This window comes from Lonchura striata, chromosome 5 (genome assembly GCF_046129695.1).
Source record: "Lonchura striata isolate bLonStr1 chromosome 5, bLonStr1.mat, whole genome shotgun sequence".
In the NCBI taxonomy this organism is placed as follows: Eukaryota; Metazoa; Chordata; class Aves; order Passeriformes; family Estrildidae; genus Lonchura; species Lonchura striata.
Genome location: NC_134607.1, coordinates 49,177,949 through 49,192,932, shown reverse-complemented (window position 1 = coordinate 49,192,932; position 14,984 = coordinate 49,177,949). Strand labels below are relative to the sequence as shown.

Here is a 14,984-nt window from a genome sequence, read left to right as displayed (position 1 = left end):
AAGGCAATGTCTGGATGTTGTGTATCACACAGTGTTTGCATTATGTGTGCTAGAAATCCTAAACTATCATTGCTTGTTTGCTTCATGGGGGGCAGCCTTGTCTTCATGAAGAAAATTGAATGCCACTGAATGACACAATTAAGTCAAGCTAGCATTAACTTCCTACACAAATTCTACTTAAAGACTATTCATGTTTTTAATAAAGTTCATTGGGCTTTATGCAAGGAATTGATGACAGCTGCTGATACAGAGCTAGAATTTCCCTGGTATGAGAGAATATGTATGAAGTAGATTTTCAGGATAGTAACAATTTCACTCATTTTTTCTGTCTTCCAATTGCTTCCATGTACTTCTCCTGTCCAAGGGATTATTGAAGCATTCAGAAGTCCCCATGTTATGAGACAGTTGTGCTCTCAGTTTTTTAGGTTGATCTGGGCAGTTAATTGTACCTGGCTCATGGATGAGTAGTGCTGAGGCAAATGGCCCAGTGTTAACAGTGTCTTTAGCAGTCATTTTGGGGAGCATAAACATCAGAAATCACTGCTAGGGAGGCAACTCTGCTTCTCTAACACACAGCTTCACAACACAACTTGACATTCTGTGACTTTACTGTCTTTAATAAAAATGTGAAAAGAGCCCATTTTATGTGGTGCTCCCTGAAACACACAAAGTATTTCTCAAATTTGGATTGATGTTAAACAGTTGATGTTCATGAAGTTTCCAGACTTTACAAAACCAGGCTCAGAGTAATGATATATTTTAAATAGCATATTCCAGTTACTCCCATAATATCTCCGGGAAGAGGATTTTGTTATTTAGCAGTAATAATGTTATCTTTAAAAATATGGCTTTAATTTGGAATTCATTCCAGTGGTAATAAGTGGTTTAAACCCCTATCTGCAAAATAATGTAATTTCTAGTAATGCCTAATTAATGTCAATTTTTCCTTATCAGCTTGTTTTCATATGCTGCCAAAAACCTAAGCAAGCATGGAAATAATTGCATTTTAATTCCCTTCCTCCTCTCCAATGCAACATGGACACATTGTAATATGGAGTGCTCTTCTGACAAAGTCTAAGGAGGGGAAGATTCCCAGTTCCCCTGCAAAGAACATTCTAAATTTGACTATCTGTATAATGCTTTTCATGATCCCCCAAACCCTGTATTTATAATGAAGGGAAGAGGGGAGTGATAAGCTCTCGGGTATTTGTCCCTTCTTCCTCCTGTGATCAATTGTATGTTTTTGCAAGAAAAATTGAATTGTAGTTGCCAATACTTTGCTTTGGGGTTCTTCTGTTTCCAGGAAGCCAGTGACTATCCCATAAGGAAACTGTGGACAACATCCTGCCCATTCTGAAATATTGCTTTCTATTCCAAAACAGGCAGGTCATTGGATTAATTTTTCAAGTGATTTGCACAGTTGGTCAAAACAGTGCATATTTTTTCCTACGTGATACTTTTAACTTAATGAAAGAGTGGATTTTTTTTCTATAGTGCTAGTTCATATTACCAAAAATGACCCAAAATACACGATGCATTAGAGTTTTCACTGACTGCCAACTAAAGAATGTACCTCTTAGTCAAAAAATAGAAATAGAAATTGGCATATAAAGGTTTAGGTTTGAATGCTTGAAAGTTCAGGTTTCACAGATTTCCTAGTTTGTATTAAGAAGTAGTCAAAGACTAATATTCCAAAAGTAAATTATAATTTCAATAAAATTTAATATTGCAGTGCTGTTCATAAGAATCATCTGAGGAAGAAATAAAAAGTTTTTAAGCATTAAATTCTTTTTAAGGCATGAAAATATTATAAAAGTCCTTTTGCTATTCTTCTGTATCAATGAGTGATGCACGATCCTTATGATGGCTATGATTCATGTGCATGTCTGAGTACAGGATTTTCATCTTTATGCCAGAAGTATTTTCAATTCAGAGCAATTTCCTTCTACATGCAAAGACCATTTGAATTACATTTATCAAACTGAAAGCTTTTACTATAGCACTATATATATATATATATATATATACATATTTATGGCATCTCTTTTCTGGCCTATCCCCATTTCCTTGAGCTTAAATGAGTAACCACAGCTCTATTTCCCTTTAGCTCTGTGAGCCAGACTGCCTCTGAAGTAACAGAAGTGCTTGCCCACTCTGGGAGAATGTACTGGTTTTAGAAGCACTGGAGTAATTGTAAGCCTCCACACCAAGCCTCGGTCTGGTGCTAACATTTCAAAGTCACAGAAGACTCCCTAGAAAGATGTACTTTGTAATTCCAGTATGAAGGAACTGAGTTTTTAATGGAAGTGAGACCTTAAACTGCCAGTGCCTCTTCTTCAGGCATCTCAGTTTCCAAAGCCATACAGAGATTTAACACGAAATCCAAGAGGCCAAGAATTCCTTCCCACCTCCTTGTAGTCCACATGCTGCTGCTCTCCTGTTTGGAACAGGAGACCAATACAAGCAAGGAAGGCCAGTGACCCTCAAAGACATGATCTCCTTTTCTACTTAACATGTTAACCAGCCCTGCTCTTTCATCTGGGATGATTGAAGAGAATACCGCAGATCAGAGAAACCCTGGGATAAGGTTCCTCCAGGGATGGACTCCCAGCTGCAGAAGGGGCTGCTCCCTGAGCTTGGGCTGGTTGTAGGGAAGAAGCTCATTGTACAGGGTTTTGTGCAGTCCATGCTTTGCCATGGAAGACCAAAAGTGGCCAGGTGAGGCAGGGGCATTCCTAAAACCTTGTGTGTCCCTAAGGATGGCTATGCCAGCTCTCAGACCCAGTAGCAGCAGGAGTCCTGCAGCCCTGTTGTAGCATCCGAGGGAGGTGCAGCACCACTGTAGCACCTGCAGAACTAACCCTGAGGGAAGGCTGCAGCCCAAATACCTCATCCACAGGTGTGGCCAAGTGTGGCTGTGCCTTAATTCTGCTCTCCTAAGCAGACAGGTGAATACCTTTCATAGGCATTCACTACTTATGTTCCTGGGAATATGGCATTCCTGCATCCCCATTGGCTGGTGAAGGTAACAGGGTGTTTGTGTACCCAGAGAGCAACTTCTTGCTTTACTCAGGATTATGCTTTCACAGAAATCAAGGATAGCTCCACAGTGGCTTGGGATATCTGAGTGACAAAGGAAAGGGATGTGGCAAGGTAGTGTGGGAGAAGAAGCTGTATCAATTTCAGTAATGCTGTCAAGTATTTGTAATGTTACGTATTACTACAGCATAAACTCAGAAAATAAAGCAGCTTGCTTTCTATAAATATTCAGAGACAGGGATTTAAACCTGTATGCATAGTCTATTTTCTGAGTTTCATTTTCTGCTAAAGCCAAATTCACTCAGTGTGGCCCCTTGGCAATGCAAAAATCCCCAAAGGACTCCTCCTTAGAAGTAAGATCACCCCACTGCTTTTATCTGCTGTGATTTTATAGTACATATATTTGAAAGGCTGCTAAGGCAGTGACAAATTGTCAAGGGATTACCGAACCACAAAGGCTGTAGTTATAAAAGAGGACAGAAAAAAATTGAAGCCATAATTCCAAGATTTTCTTATTTGGGAATGTGAGCAAATTTTAATACTACATTATTATAGTTCTTGTCTAATTTGTTTTTCACTACAGCTTGTTGCAGAGAGCATTCTTTTGTGTTTTGCTCAGTGAAAGGCAGCTGAAAACACGTTAAATACCAGGAAAAAAAGACATTTGAAGAACTGCTTTTTCTACACCATCACCATAGTGGAAATGTCTGATGAAATAGCTGAATATTTTTAATATAGAGAATTTCCTGGTAGTCTGGATGACTAGTTTATATGTAACTATACCAAATATTTAATGCAGCCATAGTAAAAGTATCAGGCTTTGAGAATGATGTTTTACAAATACACCACTTGTAATCCAGAAAAACTGCAGATACAGGAGCTGGATTGGTATTTGATCAACTCAGTAGAAAGATAACTATGTATATATATAAAATTGAGAAATCACATAAATTCTATAATTATAAAAATATACATCAGTAAACCATATAGAATTTTTTATATATAATCAATAGTTTAAAAGATCCAACCATGGAACTACCAAAGTTACAGTCAACTCTTAAATAGCCAGAGATGGCATATTTAAAGCACAAAATAGCTGTGCTGCACAGACCCTAGCACTGTGCATAGCTGGTATAGCCGGCTTAGTGTTTCAAACACCAACACCTCTCAGATCCAGCTGCATTACATGCATGCTTAGTTCATGTCTAGAAGTTGCCAGTTCTGAGCTAAGTTAGTCTCCGGAGTCCCTCAGTTTTCTCTTCACGAATGTCTGTTTTGACAGCCCTTTATTATAGGGTATACCAATTTTATTTTTTTTTTTTTCCTTTGGCTAAAGAAGAGGTAGAAACCTCGCCTTTTGCCTTTTGTATGTTAGACATTTAAAAGGATGTCAGAAAAAATGAATTTGTAACAGATTTAGAGTACATTTAACAGGAGAAAGAGCTGTATTGTTAATGTGTGTTCTGTGCTTTTTCTATGCCTGTCATTGTGCTTCACTGTTATTACCCTTCACAAAAAGGCAGAGTTGCATCTTTTGGTCCCAATGCATAATTCCACATATTTACCATTTCTTGATCCACTTTTAGACATGAACTTCTGGAAGAGGCTCGGAGAAAAGGTTTGCCTTTTGCTCAGTGGGATGGACCAACAGTGGTGGCCTGGCTGGAGGTAAGTGCTGGCCATAACTTGAAAATGTGAGTTGCATTTGCAGACTGCCTCTATGCGCTTGTCCCTACAAATCTTAAAAGAGACTCTTACAGCATCTTCCTCTCCTCTGTGTGCTGTGCCATCAGCTGGATGGTGTAAATTAGAGACTAGAGCTGAAAAAAAGTAAGACAGAATTACACAGAGGGATGAAGACCAGAAATGCGCTTGAATCCCAAAGTTTTTGAATCTTTTAATTACTCAGTCTCTAAATATCTAGGAACTACACAGATATTTTATGTAGAATAATGTGCTAATTTTAAATAAATGTGAAGTGTTTGTAGATTTCTGCATTTAAAAAATATAATGGGAAAAAAGTATTCCTCTCACTATTTTCACCTGCAGTGCAGGAGATCCAGGTTGAAATCTCTCTGATTTGACAGGCAGTGCCTTCATATCTGAACTCCAGTGTGCAGAGAGCTGTCCTTTATTTGAAGGACCTAAATGAGTAGGTTTTGGAAATCAATAAGGAGAAACATTCAGCAAAGCTGTCATCAATTTTGACAAAGTAAGCAAATTTTTAAGTGAAGGAACTACTAAAAAAAAATAATCATACACAGATGCTGAGGGGAGAAGGCCACAGAAAGTAAGAATGTTCTTGTACAAATCCACAGTCACTTTTACAGGGCAAGGCTGTAACACTTCAGTGCAGATACAAACTGTTGTCTCAAAGAGCAAGTCAATTCCTTACTATACCAAGCATCTCTACCTATTCACAACTTTTCTCCTGCCTGCTCTATCTATCATCCATTGATCATCAGTTAGACCTTGGAAAGTTTCCCTCTTCAATGGAAAAAGGAGATCCCTCTCCAAACTTTTGACTATGCTAGTGAATAAATGAAAGCAGCTAATGTCCACAAAAGTTCTGCTTCACATTGGAATTGCTGAAGGTACCTAATGAAAAATACAAAATGAAAACTGCAGAAAGTCAATACAAGCATTTTTATGTGACCTTGGAAAACAGGATTATATCCTAATTCCCAAAAAATCTCTTTTAATATGGAACAATCCTTAATTTGGCCACTACTTTGCTTTTTATATGACTTTAGGAGTTCTGTAACCAGATTTATATCAGTCAGAAATATTTAGTATTACAGTAAAGGCTGATTTGTTGGAGACATGAACATACAAAAGTCTATAATTTTTGCATACCAATACCCTCGTCTTTCAAGGCGATCTGCAGTTTCAAGCAGTTTTTGACAATTTAAGCCTTACTTTCTTCCCCCTTGATACTTTTCTGAAAAATAGGATATGCTTCCCACTGTCTAAGAGAGGGGCTGTAAAGAGAAATCCAGATCTGTGAAGTTCTTGGGGGATATGATGACAGTAGCACAGGAGAGCTCAACAGGAAGTTTATGTCACAGTAGTCAGTGCAGATTGAATACTGATGGCAAAAAGACATGAGGGTAGGAGTAGAGTGTTTATTCAGTGAGCATCAGTGCATTTCATACTCTCCTAAAGAAAAATATGTGTCACTTCAACTAAAGAATAAAGTAAATATTAAAGGAGAAAAAGACTCAAAATTAAGAAGCATATTGTGAAATTTTCAAACATTATAGGGCTTTTCAGCCTTAGCATTTATTCTTGTTGTTTGTATGTAGCACAGACATTTTAAAATATTTTAAGAATTTTGTGTTTTCTTAATTCTGAAAAAGTATATTGAACTTGATATCTGAGTTCTTTGTCTAGAAGGATTTCTGTATTCTCTTTTTAGAGACTGTTCATCTAACATCATATTCTGCTGTAGAGCTGTTTTGTTAAAGAATTTACTTATTTTGTTGAAGAAATAAATTACCTAATGAGCAGCAAACAGTTTAATCTATTTCTGCAGGGTGAATAACTCCCAGTGTTTATGCTTTTCTGCTTTTCAAGCACATGTGTGAAAAAAATTAATGTCAAAATAAATGAGGTAATGAAATACATTTTAAAGCTATGCATGGTATTCTCATGGCTATTTAGGTGCAGATGGGTGTTACCTACATAATTTTTGGGGTTTGCTTTTTGTTTTTTGTCTTTCATGAAACTTTGTATTTTGTAACTGTTTGTTGGAATCAGATCATGTTTTTACGGTTCAGACTAGCATTGGATGGAAAGTAGTATCTAATTCCGTCAGTGGGAAGGACTTATTCAAACAATGCAGTCATTTCTCCACCTCTGTGGTACTTAAGAACTCAAAGCCTGACTGAGCCTTTTGCAACCTGACAGTCAAGTCTGATTTCCCTGTGATGTGAAAGTGGCCTAACAGCTAATGTTTCCTATTTTATGGAAATATCTTCCAGATAAAGTATAAACCTCTTAATAATCACACACTTCTTCCCCCTACTATGTCAAATGTAATGAAAATCCTTTCAGTTCTTTGCTGCTTTCCAGATTTTTTTGTTGAATTTCCTTATTTCCTTGACCTTGTGTCCTCTTTTAGTAAGCCTTTATTATGAGAAAAAAAAAACAAAGACAACCAATGGAATTAGCTAATTCTAATAGCCTATTTGAGATGCACCTAGCTAGGTCTTTGTTTTCTATTACATTATCACAGGGCATTCACTGCTTATATTCTTCTCACAGGCTTTGCTAAGTATAATGTACTTCATACTATGATTAAAAACCCCACATGTATGATATGAAATAACCTTCTTTGGGAAAAAGATAGCTGTAGACACTGCAGTCATATTAATGACACAGCATAAGATGAGAAAGCTGAGAAAAACAAGAATAATTCACATTCAGTAGGTCCTCTTACAAGGATAGAACAAGTGATGAAGAAAAGGGCTGTTCCTGGCCTGGGCTAGTAAGACTAACATAAGGAGGGGAAAAGCATGTAAGTACATACCTTCTAAATCCATAGGTGATGGAGCTGTGCTCACATTTTGTGCCACCTTGTAACCAGTATTTCTAGCTGGGATGTGACAACATGAGACTGTTCCCAAATTTGCTGTAAAGTCTGTCCCTGATAAGGTGATTATTTGAACTGGGTTTGGTTAATTTCTTCTCAGAAGATAAAAGTTGAGAAATGTAAGATTGTGCCCCTTATGTATACCATGTTAAAAAAAAAAAAAAGAAAACCATTTTAGTACAAAAGTGAAAAAATTACTCAATTCCTCTTCGATGATTTTCTGTACAAAGATTATCAGGTAGGCAGTAACACTGACTTGTGCCAGTACTTGGTCATTAAAACCTGGGAAAGGAGTAGCCCTGGGGATGCAGGCAGATCTAGAAATAATTCAAAGCATGCCTTGCTTTAAAATTCTGATTACAGTAAAAGCAAAACGAATTCATATAAAATCAGGGCCATTTCAAAGGTTCTGAAAAAAAGTTGTTTTATTAAAGACTATGATATTCATGTTCATTTGTGTGTGCTACCATGCTTATTCAGACTGATAGGTGTTCTGACAATTAATTGTTTATTATTGGTCATTAATTGATTATTAGTGTTCATGACACCAAGTCTGACAGTTTAAGAAGCTTTTGGAAAATGCTCTTGGCACATGATGTGATCCTTGAGGCTGTTCTGTGCAGAGCCAAGAGTTGGACTTGATTATGCTAAAGAGCCCCTTCCAACTCAGGATATTCTATGATTGTAATTTCATGTGAGAGATGAAGCAGTGCTTTGGATGAAATGTCCTTTCTCTTGATAGCTCTGGCTAGGGATGCCAGCGTGGTATGTCGCTGCCTGCCGTGCCAATGTGAAGAGTGGAGCTATCATGTCTGCTTTGTCTGATACTGAGATTCAAAGAGAAATTGGAATCAGCAATCCTCTTCATCGCCTAAAACTCCGATTAGCAATCCAGGAGATGGTATCGCTGACAAGTCCATCAGCACCTCCAACATCCAGAACAGTGAGTCCTGTTCAGCTAACTTTTTCTTCCCAATTCAACCTACAGGAGTCTGAAGAGAAACTTCTGTAGTACGAAAGTGGCTCTATGATAACACACACTTCACAATCAGTGAAAACTGTCTAATAAAGACTCAGAACTACCTGTTCATCACTTGCTTGATTGTTGATTGCTGATGTTTTTCTTTTATCAGACATTATTTTTTTTAAGTCATTGTTTTGATTATCCTTGATGTTATCTAAATCAGTATCGAGCATCTTATTTGTAATTTTGCCTTTATTTTTGCCTTTTTCCAAATCGCCTATAGCAGCCTAATCAGATTGTGTTTCTCTTCTTTGTTTGTTTGTTCTCTTTATTTCTTTTTTTGGGTGGAGGGGAGGTAGGTGTTGGGAGAGGTCACATGTAGGAACACAGCTCTTTTGAGTCTTTTTCCCATTCCCCCTTTTTCCACCCTTTCAAATGTTGTCTAATACAAGTCAGTTGGCTTTAGCTTCTTCATGCTTTTAAGAGAAGCAGTGATTGGAAGTGTGAGGGGAGTGCCTCAAAAGTGGAAGTGGAGCCTATGTATTCCATTAAAAAGGAAGAGAAAGTGGAGGCAGAAAGGAGGGAAGCAAGTAAAAATACACAGAGATACAAGTCTGAAAGGAAAGGGGAATATATCAAAAAGAGCAAGGAAATAGATCAGGGCACAGTAAGAATGAATATGCTGTATATAAAAAGCAGGGAAAATAGGCTAAACGGATGAGGGCAAAAAGAAACAAGATAAAAAATGAAAAGTTTTTAATGCTGATGGTAATGGTGATGCAAGAAGCAATGGAGACTAACAAAAAAGAGGATTGATCAGACGGCAAACATGGCATAGAAGTGGAGGACAAAAGACTACTACGCAAGTAGTGTAGCTCAGATGTCTACTAGAAAGACAATAATAATGACTATGTTAATAATATTTGTATTTTGTAATATTTTTTCTTCTTATGAATTGTAATGATTTTACAAAAGTAAAGTAGTAAAGACTCAATATGATGTTTCAATTACTACACAAAATTATTTTTTATTTTAAAAGCATAAGAGGATATTTCAAAGTAAAAACATTTACACTTATGAAGTGTAAAGAGAGAATACTATGTTAAAGCTAAAAACATTGAGAATACTTTTGCCTTGTTTTTTTAATTCTGCCCAAGTATCAAAGGTGCCCTGCCCTAGAATGTGCATTTCTAAGTCTCCAGTCTTTCTGCTTCCCCTCTTTCTCAGAAAAGGAGTTAATTTATCTCAGGTCTCCAGACAACATAGCACACATCCATGCTCCCTCCCTGACCCTCCTCATTGTCCTAGTAATCATTTGATGAAAAACAATAGGATGAAGATGAATAGTTTTAGAAGTGAATTCTCATGATATTTTGATTTACAGAAACATGGGAGAAGTATTAATTCTTTAGATTACAATATGGGCATGTGACTTGTGCAGAATATTTAGGCTGGAAAATCTTTAGGAGCTGAAGCTTAGCGCACAGAACTGTGAGCTAAAGGTTGCATTTGCCAGTTATTTATGAAATGCAGCTTTAATTATTATTCTTTCCTTTGTGGCAGTGCTCTGCCAGATTTCATCCATCAATTCTAGTTGTAATACTCCATCACATCTGTTCAGAAGCTGCTAATGAAAGATACAAACCAAGTTGTCTAAAGTTGTCTCTAGTTGCAGCTCGGTAGAGGCAAGAACGTGGTTGTGCTGATGGTGATGCGCTGATAACTTACAGTGGTGCTGCCTTTCTTCTTTACCACTGCTTACCTAATGTGGATCCCACCTGCCATCCTGCGGGCCTTGTCTGTAGCCCTCAGGCAATGTTTGGGTGACCCATGAAGAAATGGAAAATCTTGCTGCTCCAGCTAAAACGGTTAGTCATTCCACTTCCACTTAAAATGGTTTTAGTGCTCAAAAGAGGATGGGCCTGATCCTGCTTTAACACAGGTGCCATATCTTCTCTAGAATGCATTCCAAAGCATGCCATTAGAAAGCTGCACGGGGTAAGGAAATTGAATTTAAAGAACAGTTATGTAATCTTTCAGAAAAAGAATTTATAAATGGTATTTCCATCACAAAAATTGCATCGCCCTAAAACCGGTATTGGACTTTTAGAGTATATAATAGTTTCAGTGCCACTGTGAAACCTCATTTGATGACATTAAATTATCACTGTTACAGGTGCAACATTTCCCCTGTAATTTACTCCCTCTTCTTCTAAAGGGTGTTTTGTATTTGCCGACACATAAAGAAATAAGGCTTGAGAGTGGTGCATTAAACAACTTCATGTTTTCATTAATGCTGAGTCTTTCTTGTCCATACTTGGGTATTAATAATCTTTGATTTCAGGTGCATGGAGAGTGTCATTTATTTATTGATTTTTGTCAAACCTCTCCCTTAACACTAAAGTAAGACTGTTTTTTTTTCAATTTAGAATATATTTAACTTTATGTTTTGGTTGTTAACATTAGATCATAACTTCATAAAAGTGCTTATGAAACATGATGCAATGTTCCAGTGAGATATCTGAAAAAAATGATCTTCAGTTTGGCAAACTTTATAGTCAGCCCCATCCATAAATGGTGGGAGGTTCTGGAGCTAAATTTTGATGCAATAAAGAATTATTTCTTCAAAGTTCATGGTTGTTGTAATATTTAATGTTTTCCCATCAGCAGTAAGGAAGCCAATTCTCATAATTTTATTTTTTTTTAAGCTGAGCTCATTTCCAGTTTTATTATTCTTGGTAAAGACAAATGTTGAAGTGACAAGAAGTAGAGTTGATCCTGTTTAACTGACCAGCTAGAAAATATCATTTTCCCATAAAAAAATGTTATGTAAAAAGCTCCTTTACAATACTTTCTCAAGGAGACATATTTTTATTGTTAATGTTTCAAAATCTAACTAGAAACAAAAAAATACATCCCTAATGGCCAAATTTTTAGGTAAATTTTGTATTTTAATTGTGAAACTGAGAAGAGTGTTTAAATAATGCTGTAAAATTTCACCAAGATATAATGATTTTCTCTCTTGAAAATTCATCTACATATTATGGTTTTGGTCTTATAATTTTCCAGGTAGTTTAGCCCAAGACATTGCCACTGGCCAGAGTTATTTTATTAATGCATTTTATGTGTATATTTTAATTGTAATTAACATGCATATGAAAATCACAACTTTTTATAACTAATTTTTATTGCCTTTTTACCTGCTTTGCTAATTGCTTCCTGCTGATAATACAGAAAGAGTCTGAAGAAGGCAGTTGGGCTCAGGTATGGTCATTCATGTGACTTTTTTAAACTGAAAGTTGATAACAATGTAATTGGGTGCATCAGTATGCATAGTGGAATATAATATTGTGGCAGTATTTCAATGATTTAACTGTGATTTATGTATTTAAGAATTCTTCTCAAAGAATATATTCCCTGAATATTTTTTTAGGTAAAGCAGAAATAGGTACATATGTTGTGAATATTTTTCACAAAAGAAATGACTACATTCCAGAGACATATCCTCTCTCCCATCTAAAACTGCATTAAGAGTTTTAAAGAGTAGGCATTTTCCTCATTTTTCAGAATAGGACAGTTAAATATGCCATGAATTTGAGAGCAAAGCTTTCTAAAAATAATTTTAAAATTTAAATTACTTTTTTTAACAATTGTGTCACACCCAAGTTATCAGTCTACAAATACTATTGTATAAGTTACTTAGAACTACCAGTTAGCTGTGGTTTTAAACTTTTTCTCTCTAATATATATACACTCACACAATCTTGCTATCTTTACTGATGAAATTCCTTTTCTTTTCAAAATCTAACAAGAATGAGATGTAAAGGGAGTATATTTTCCCTCACAGATAATATATCCATCTGGCTTTAATTGTGTTATTCATTTGTTTAGGATATTAAAAACAAAACCAAAGAGATAGTTAGGCTTGACAATGATCCTGAGCATGATCCTATTAAGGAGTGTAAATCTTGCAATTTATTAGTTCTCAATTCTTGTTCTCTGTTTTGTAATACAAAATAATTAACAGTGAGATGTAGAAATCTATTTTGCATCTTAATAAGGCAACTCATATAAAAGTAGCTTCATATCCATGGCTTTTTCATATAGTCCCTTCCTCACCCTAGTGAAATTTTAGCTGAACAATGAAGCCTGAGTATTAGTTTCTAGGAGGAATCTGGTTTGCTCCTATTTCAATTAATTGCTTGAGCTCTGCATATGATGGATTTAGGTTTAAATTGTTCACAGCTGAAAATATCTCATTTAAATGTAAGCCTGAGTGCCAGAGAACTGAAATTAACTTTTAGTCTCTAAAGGACTTTAGATATGTAGCCATGAAGTGTCATTAGACTTTATTTATTAAATTCTTCTCCCCACAAACAGAAACAAGCCTCAGTGGATTATCTGGAGCCATGTTTGTATTACCAGTTTACAGTTCAGGGTTTGCCTAGTATAAATATTCTAGAAGGTCAATTGAAAGCAAGTAAGATTATGAAACACACATATTTTCATTGTGTAACAAGTCTGCTTGCATTTAAAACTCAAAATTATGTAAGAAAACAAAATACAACAGGCAAAACAGGCTGTCCATAACAAATACCTCACAGTGGTTCACTCTTCCAGTGTTAAAACAAAGCAAAACCAGAATTACTAATTTCTGTTAGACATAATATTTTAAAACATGATGTTTTTTTTCTTTTAGGCATATTTTGTTTTCAGCCTGTGGTGCAGTCTTGAAAAAAACTCAAGAATTTTTTCCCTCTCTCCATTTTCTTCTCTCTGTAGACCCTGGCTTATGGTGATATGAACCATGAATGGATAGGTAACGAATGGCTCCCCAGCCTGGGTTTACCTCAGTACCGAAGTTATTTTATGGAATGCCTGGTAGATGCAAGGATGTTAGACCACCTGACAAAGAAAGATCTGCGTGTGCATCTAAAAATGGTGGATAGTTTTCATCGGTATGTTGGCATAAAGACTACACCCATCAAAATGCTTATGTGTCTGCTCTAGTGCTCAGTGTTCCACAGAATAAAAAAAACTTTCTGTTGTTTTGGTGTGGAAAAAGATACAGAAAAGAGAGAGCTGACTATCAGAAATCTGAATTGAGAGAGATTTCTTTAGTAATAGCGACCACATTGCAATTATGTCTCTAAAAACCAAGATACTAGTACAGATAAATTTTGTAATGAGCAGGGAACCATTAATATATCAATAGACTCTTGACAATACAGAAACGGTAATAATTTAAGTGGTGTGAAGTATCAGAAAGTGTTAGACTAAGCTTCAAAGCCCTGAGATCTCATAATAATGAAAAGCTATTGTGTGTAGCACATAAAAGCTGTTAACAATACAAGCAATTTGACAGTTGTTGGGTTACCTAGGGATATAGCTAGGAAGCTAAATTGGAAATATGGAAATAAAGGCATTTAAACTTTAGGGAGAAGGAGGTTTATGTGACAAGAAGTGGATTTCTTTTTAATATACTGTCTGATTTGTCACTTTTTAAAAGCCTGATTTGACAAAACATTTCACGGCTCACAAGGGCTGACCTTTTTAGATCTTTTACATCTTTTAAAGCTTTGGGTTTCTTATGCTAAAACAGTTATTAAAACTTACTCATTTTGGTTTTTTCCATTTCATTCCTGAAGTCTGTGGAGTTTTTTACTGGTTTTGCTCTCCCCTGTTCTCAAGATTTCATGCATGGGTACTATGAAACACCTCATGTGAAGTGCAGGAAATACATCCTACATATGTTCCCATCTTCAAAATTATCTTTATTAACTCTGTAAATGTTTCTCTTTAAATAACAGAACAAGCTTGCAATATGGAATCATGTGTTTAAAGAGGTTGAATTATGATAGAAAAGAACTGGAAAAGCGAAGAGAAATGAGTCAGCATGAAATAAAAGGTGATAGTTCCTGGGAATGAATACTGGGAATGTTTCTTCTTTTGAAGACTGACACTGTTAACCCATTGTCATGCCATTTAAGCATGTGCTTTAAGCAAAACTAACTTAAGTCCATCTATCTCCTTAAATTAGGCGGAGTTAAGTACTTTGCTAAATTGGGGCTGCAATTCTGAATGGTGGTTTTACACATACATTTTGCTAAATTGAATTTTGCATATGGATCTTACCTGAAACTCTTTCAGGCTTAGAAACAGAAGGCCAAACAGTGTGCAGTTTAGTGGAATGTGCTGGGGGCAACACTAAAAAACTGGGAGCACTCAGGACCCTAAAACTATCGCCCAGCTTTGAAAACCTTTGCCTTTGATTTTTTATGTCAGAATGTATGAGAAAATGCTGCTTGGAGGGTTGACCATGCAGTTGATTGGTACATAAGAATAGTTCCTAACAAAACTGGCCTTATTTGATTTCGCAGCTGATTC

General features: G+C 36.1%; 1 protein-coding gene across 8 annotated transcripts in view; it reads left to right on the top strand.

The window, feature by feature from the left end:
• PPFIA2 (PPFI scaffold protein A2) overlaps positions 1-14,984 on the top strand; it is a 285,778-nt gene that overhangs the window by 262,189 nt on the left and 8,605 nt on the right. For all 8 annotated transcript variants that reach the window (XM_031507775.2, XM_077783543.1, XM_021528054.3 and 5 more), the window contains 6 exons: positions 4,626-4,707; positions 8,376-8,576; positions 10,403-10,465; positions 11,832-11,861; positions 13,380-13,555; positions 14,408-14,505. In XM_031507775.2, coding sequence (XP_031363635.1) covers positions 4,626-4,707; positions 8,376-8,576; positions 10,403-10,465; positions 11,832-11,861; positions 13,380-13,555; positions 14,408-14,505 — 650 coding nt within the window. The remainder of the gene's footprint in view (positions 1-4,625; positions 4,708-8,375; positions 8,577-10,402; positions 10,466-11,831; positions 11,862-13,379; positions 13,556-14,407; positions 14,506-14,984) is intronic.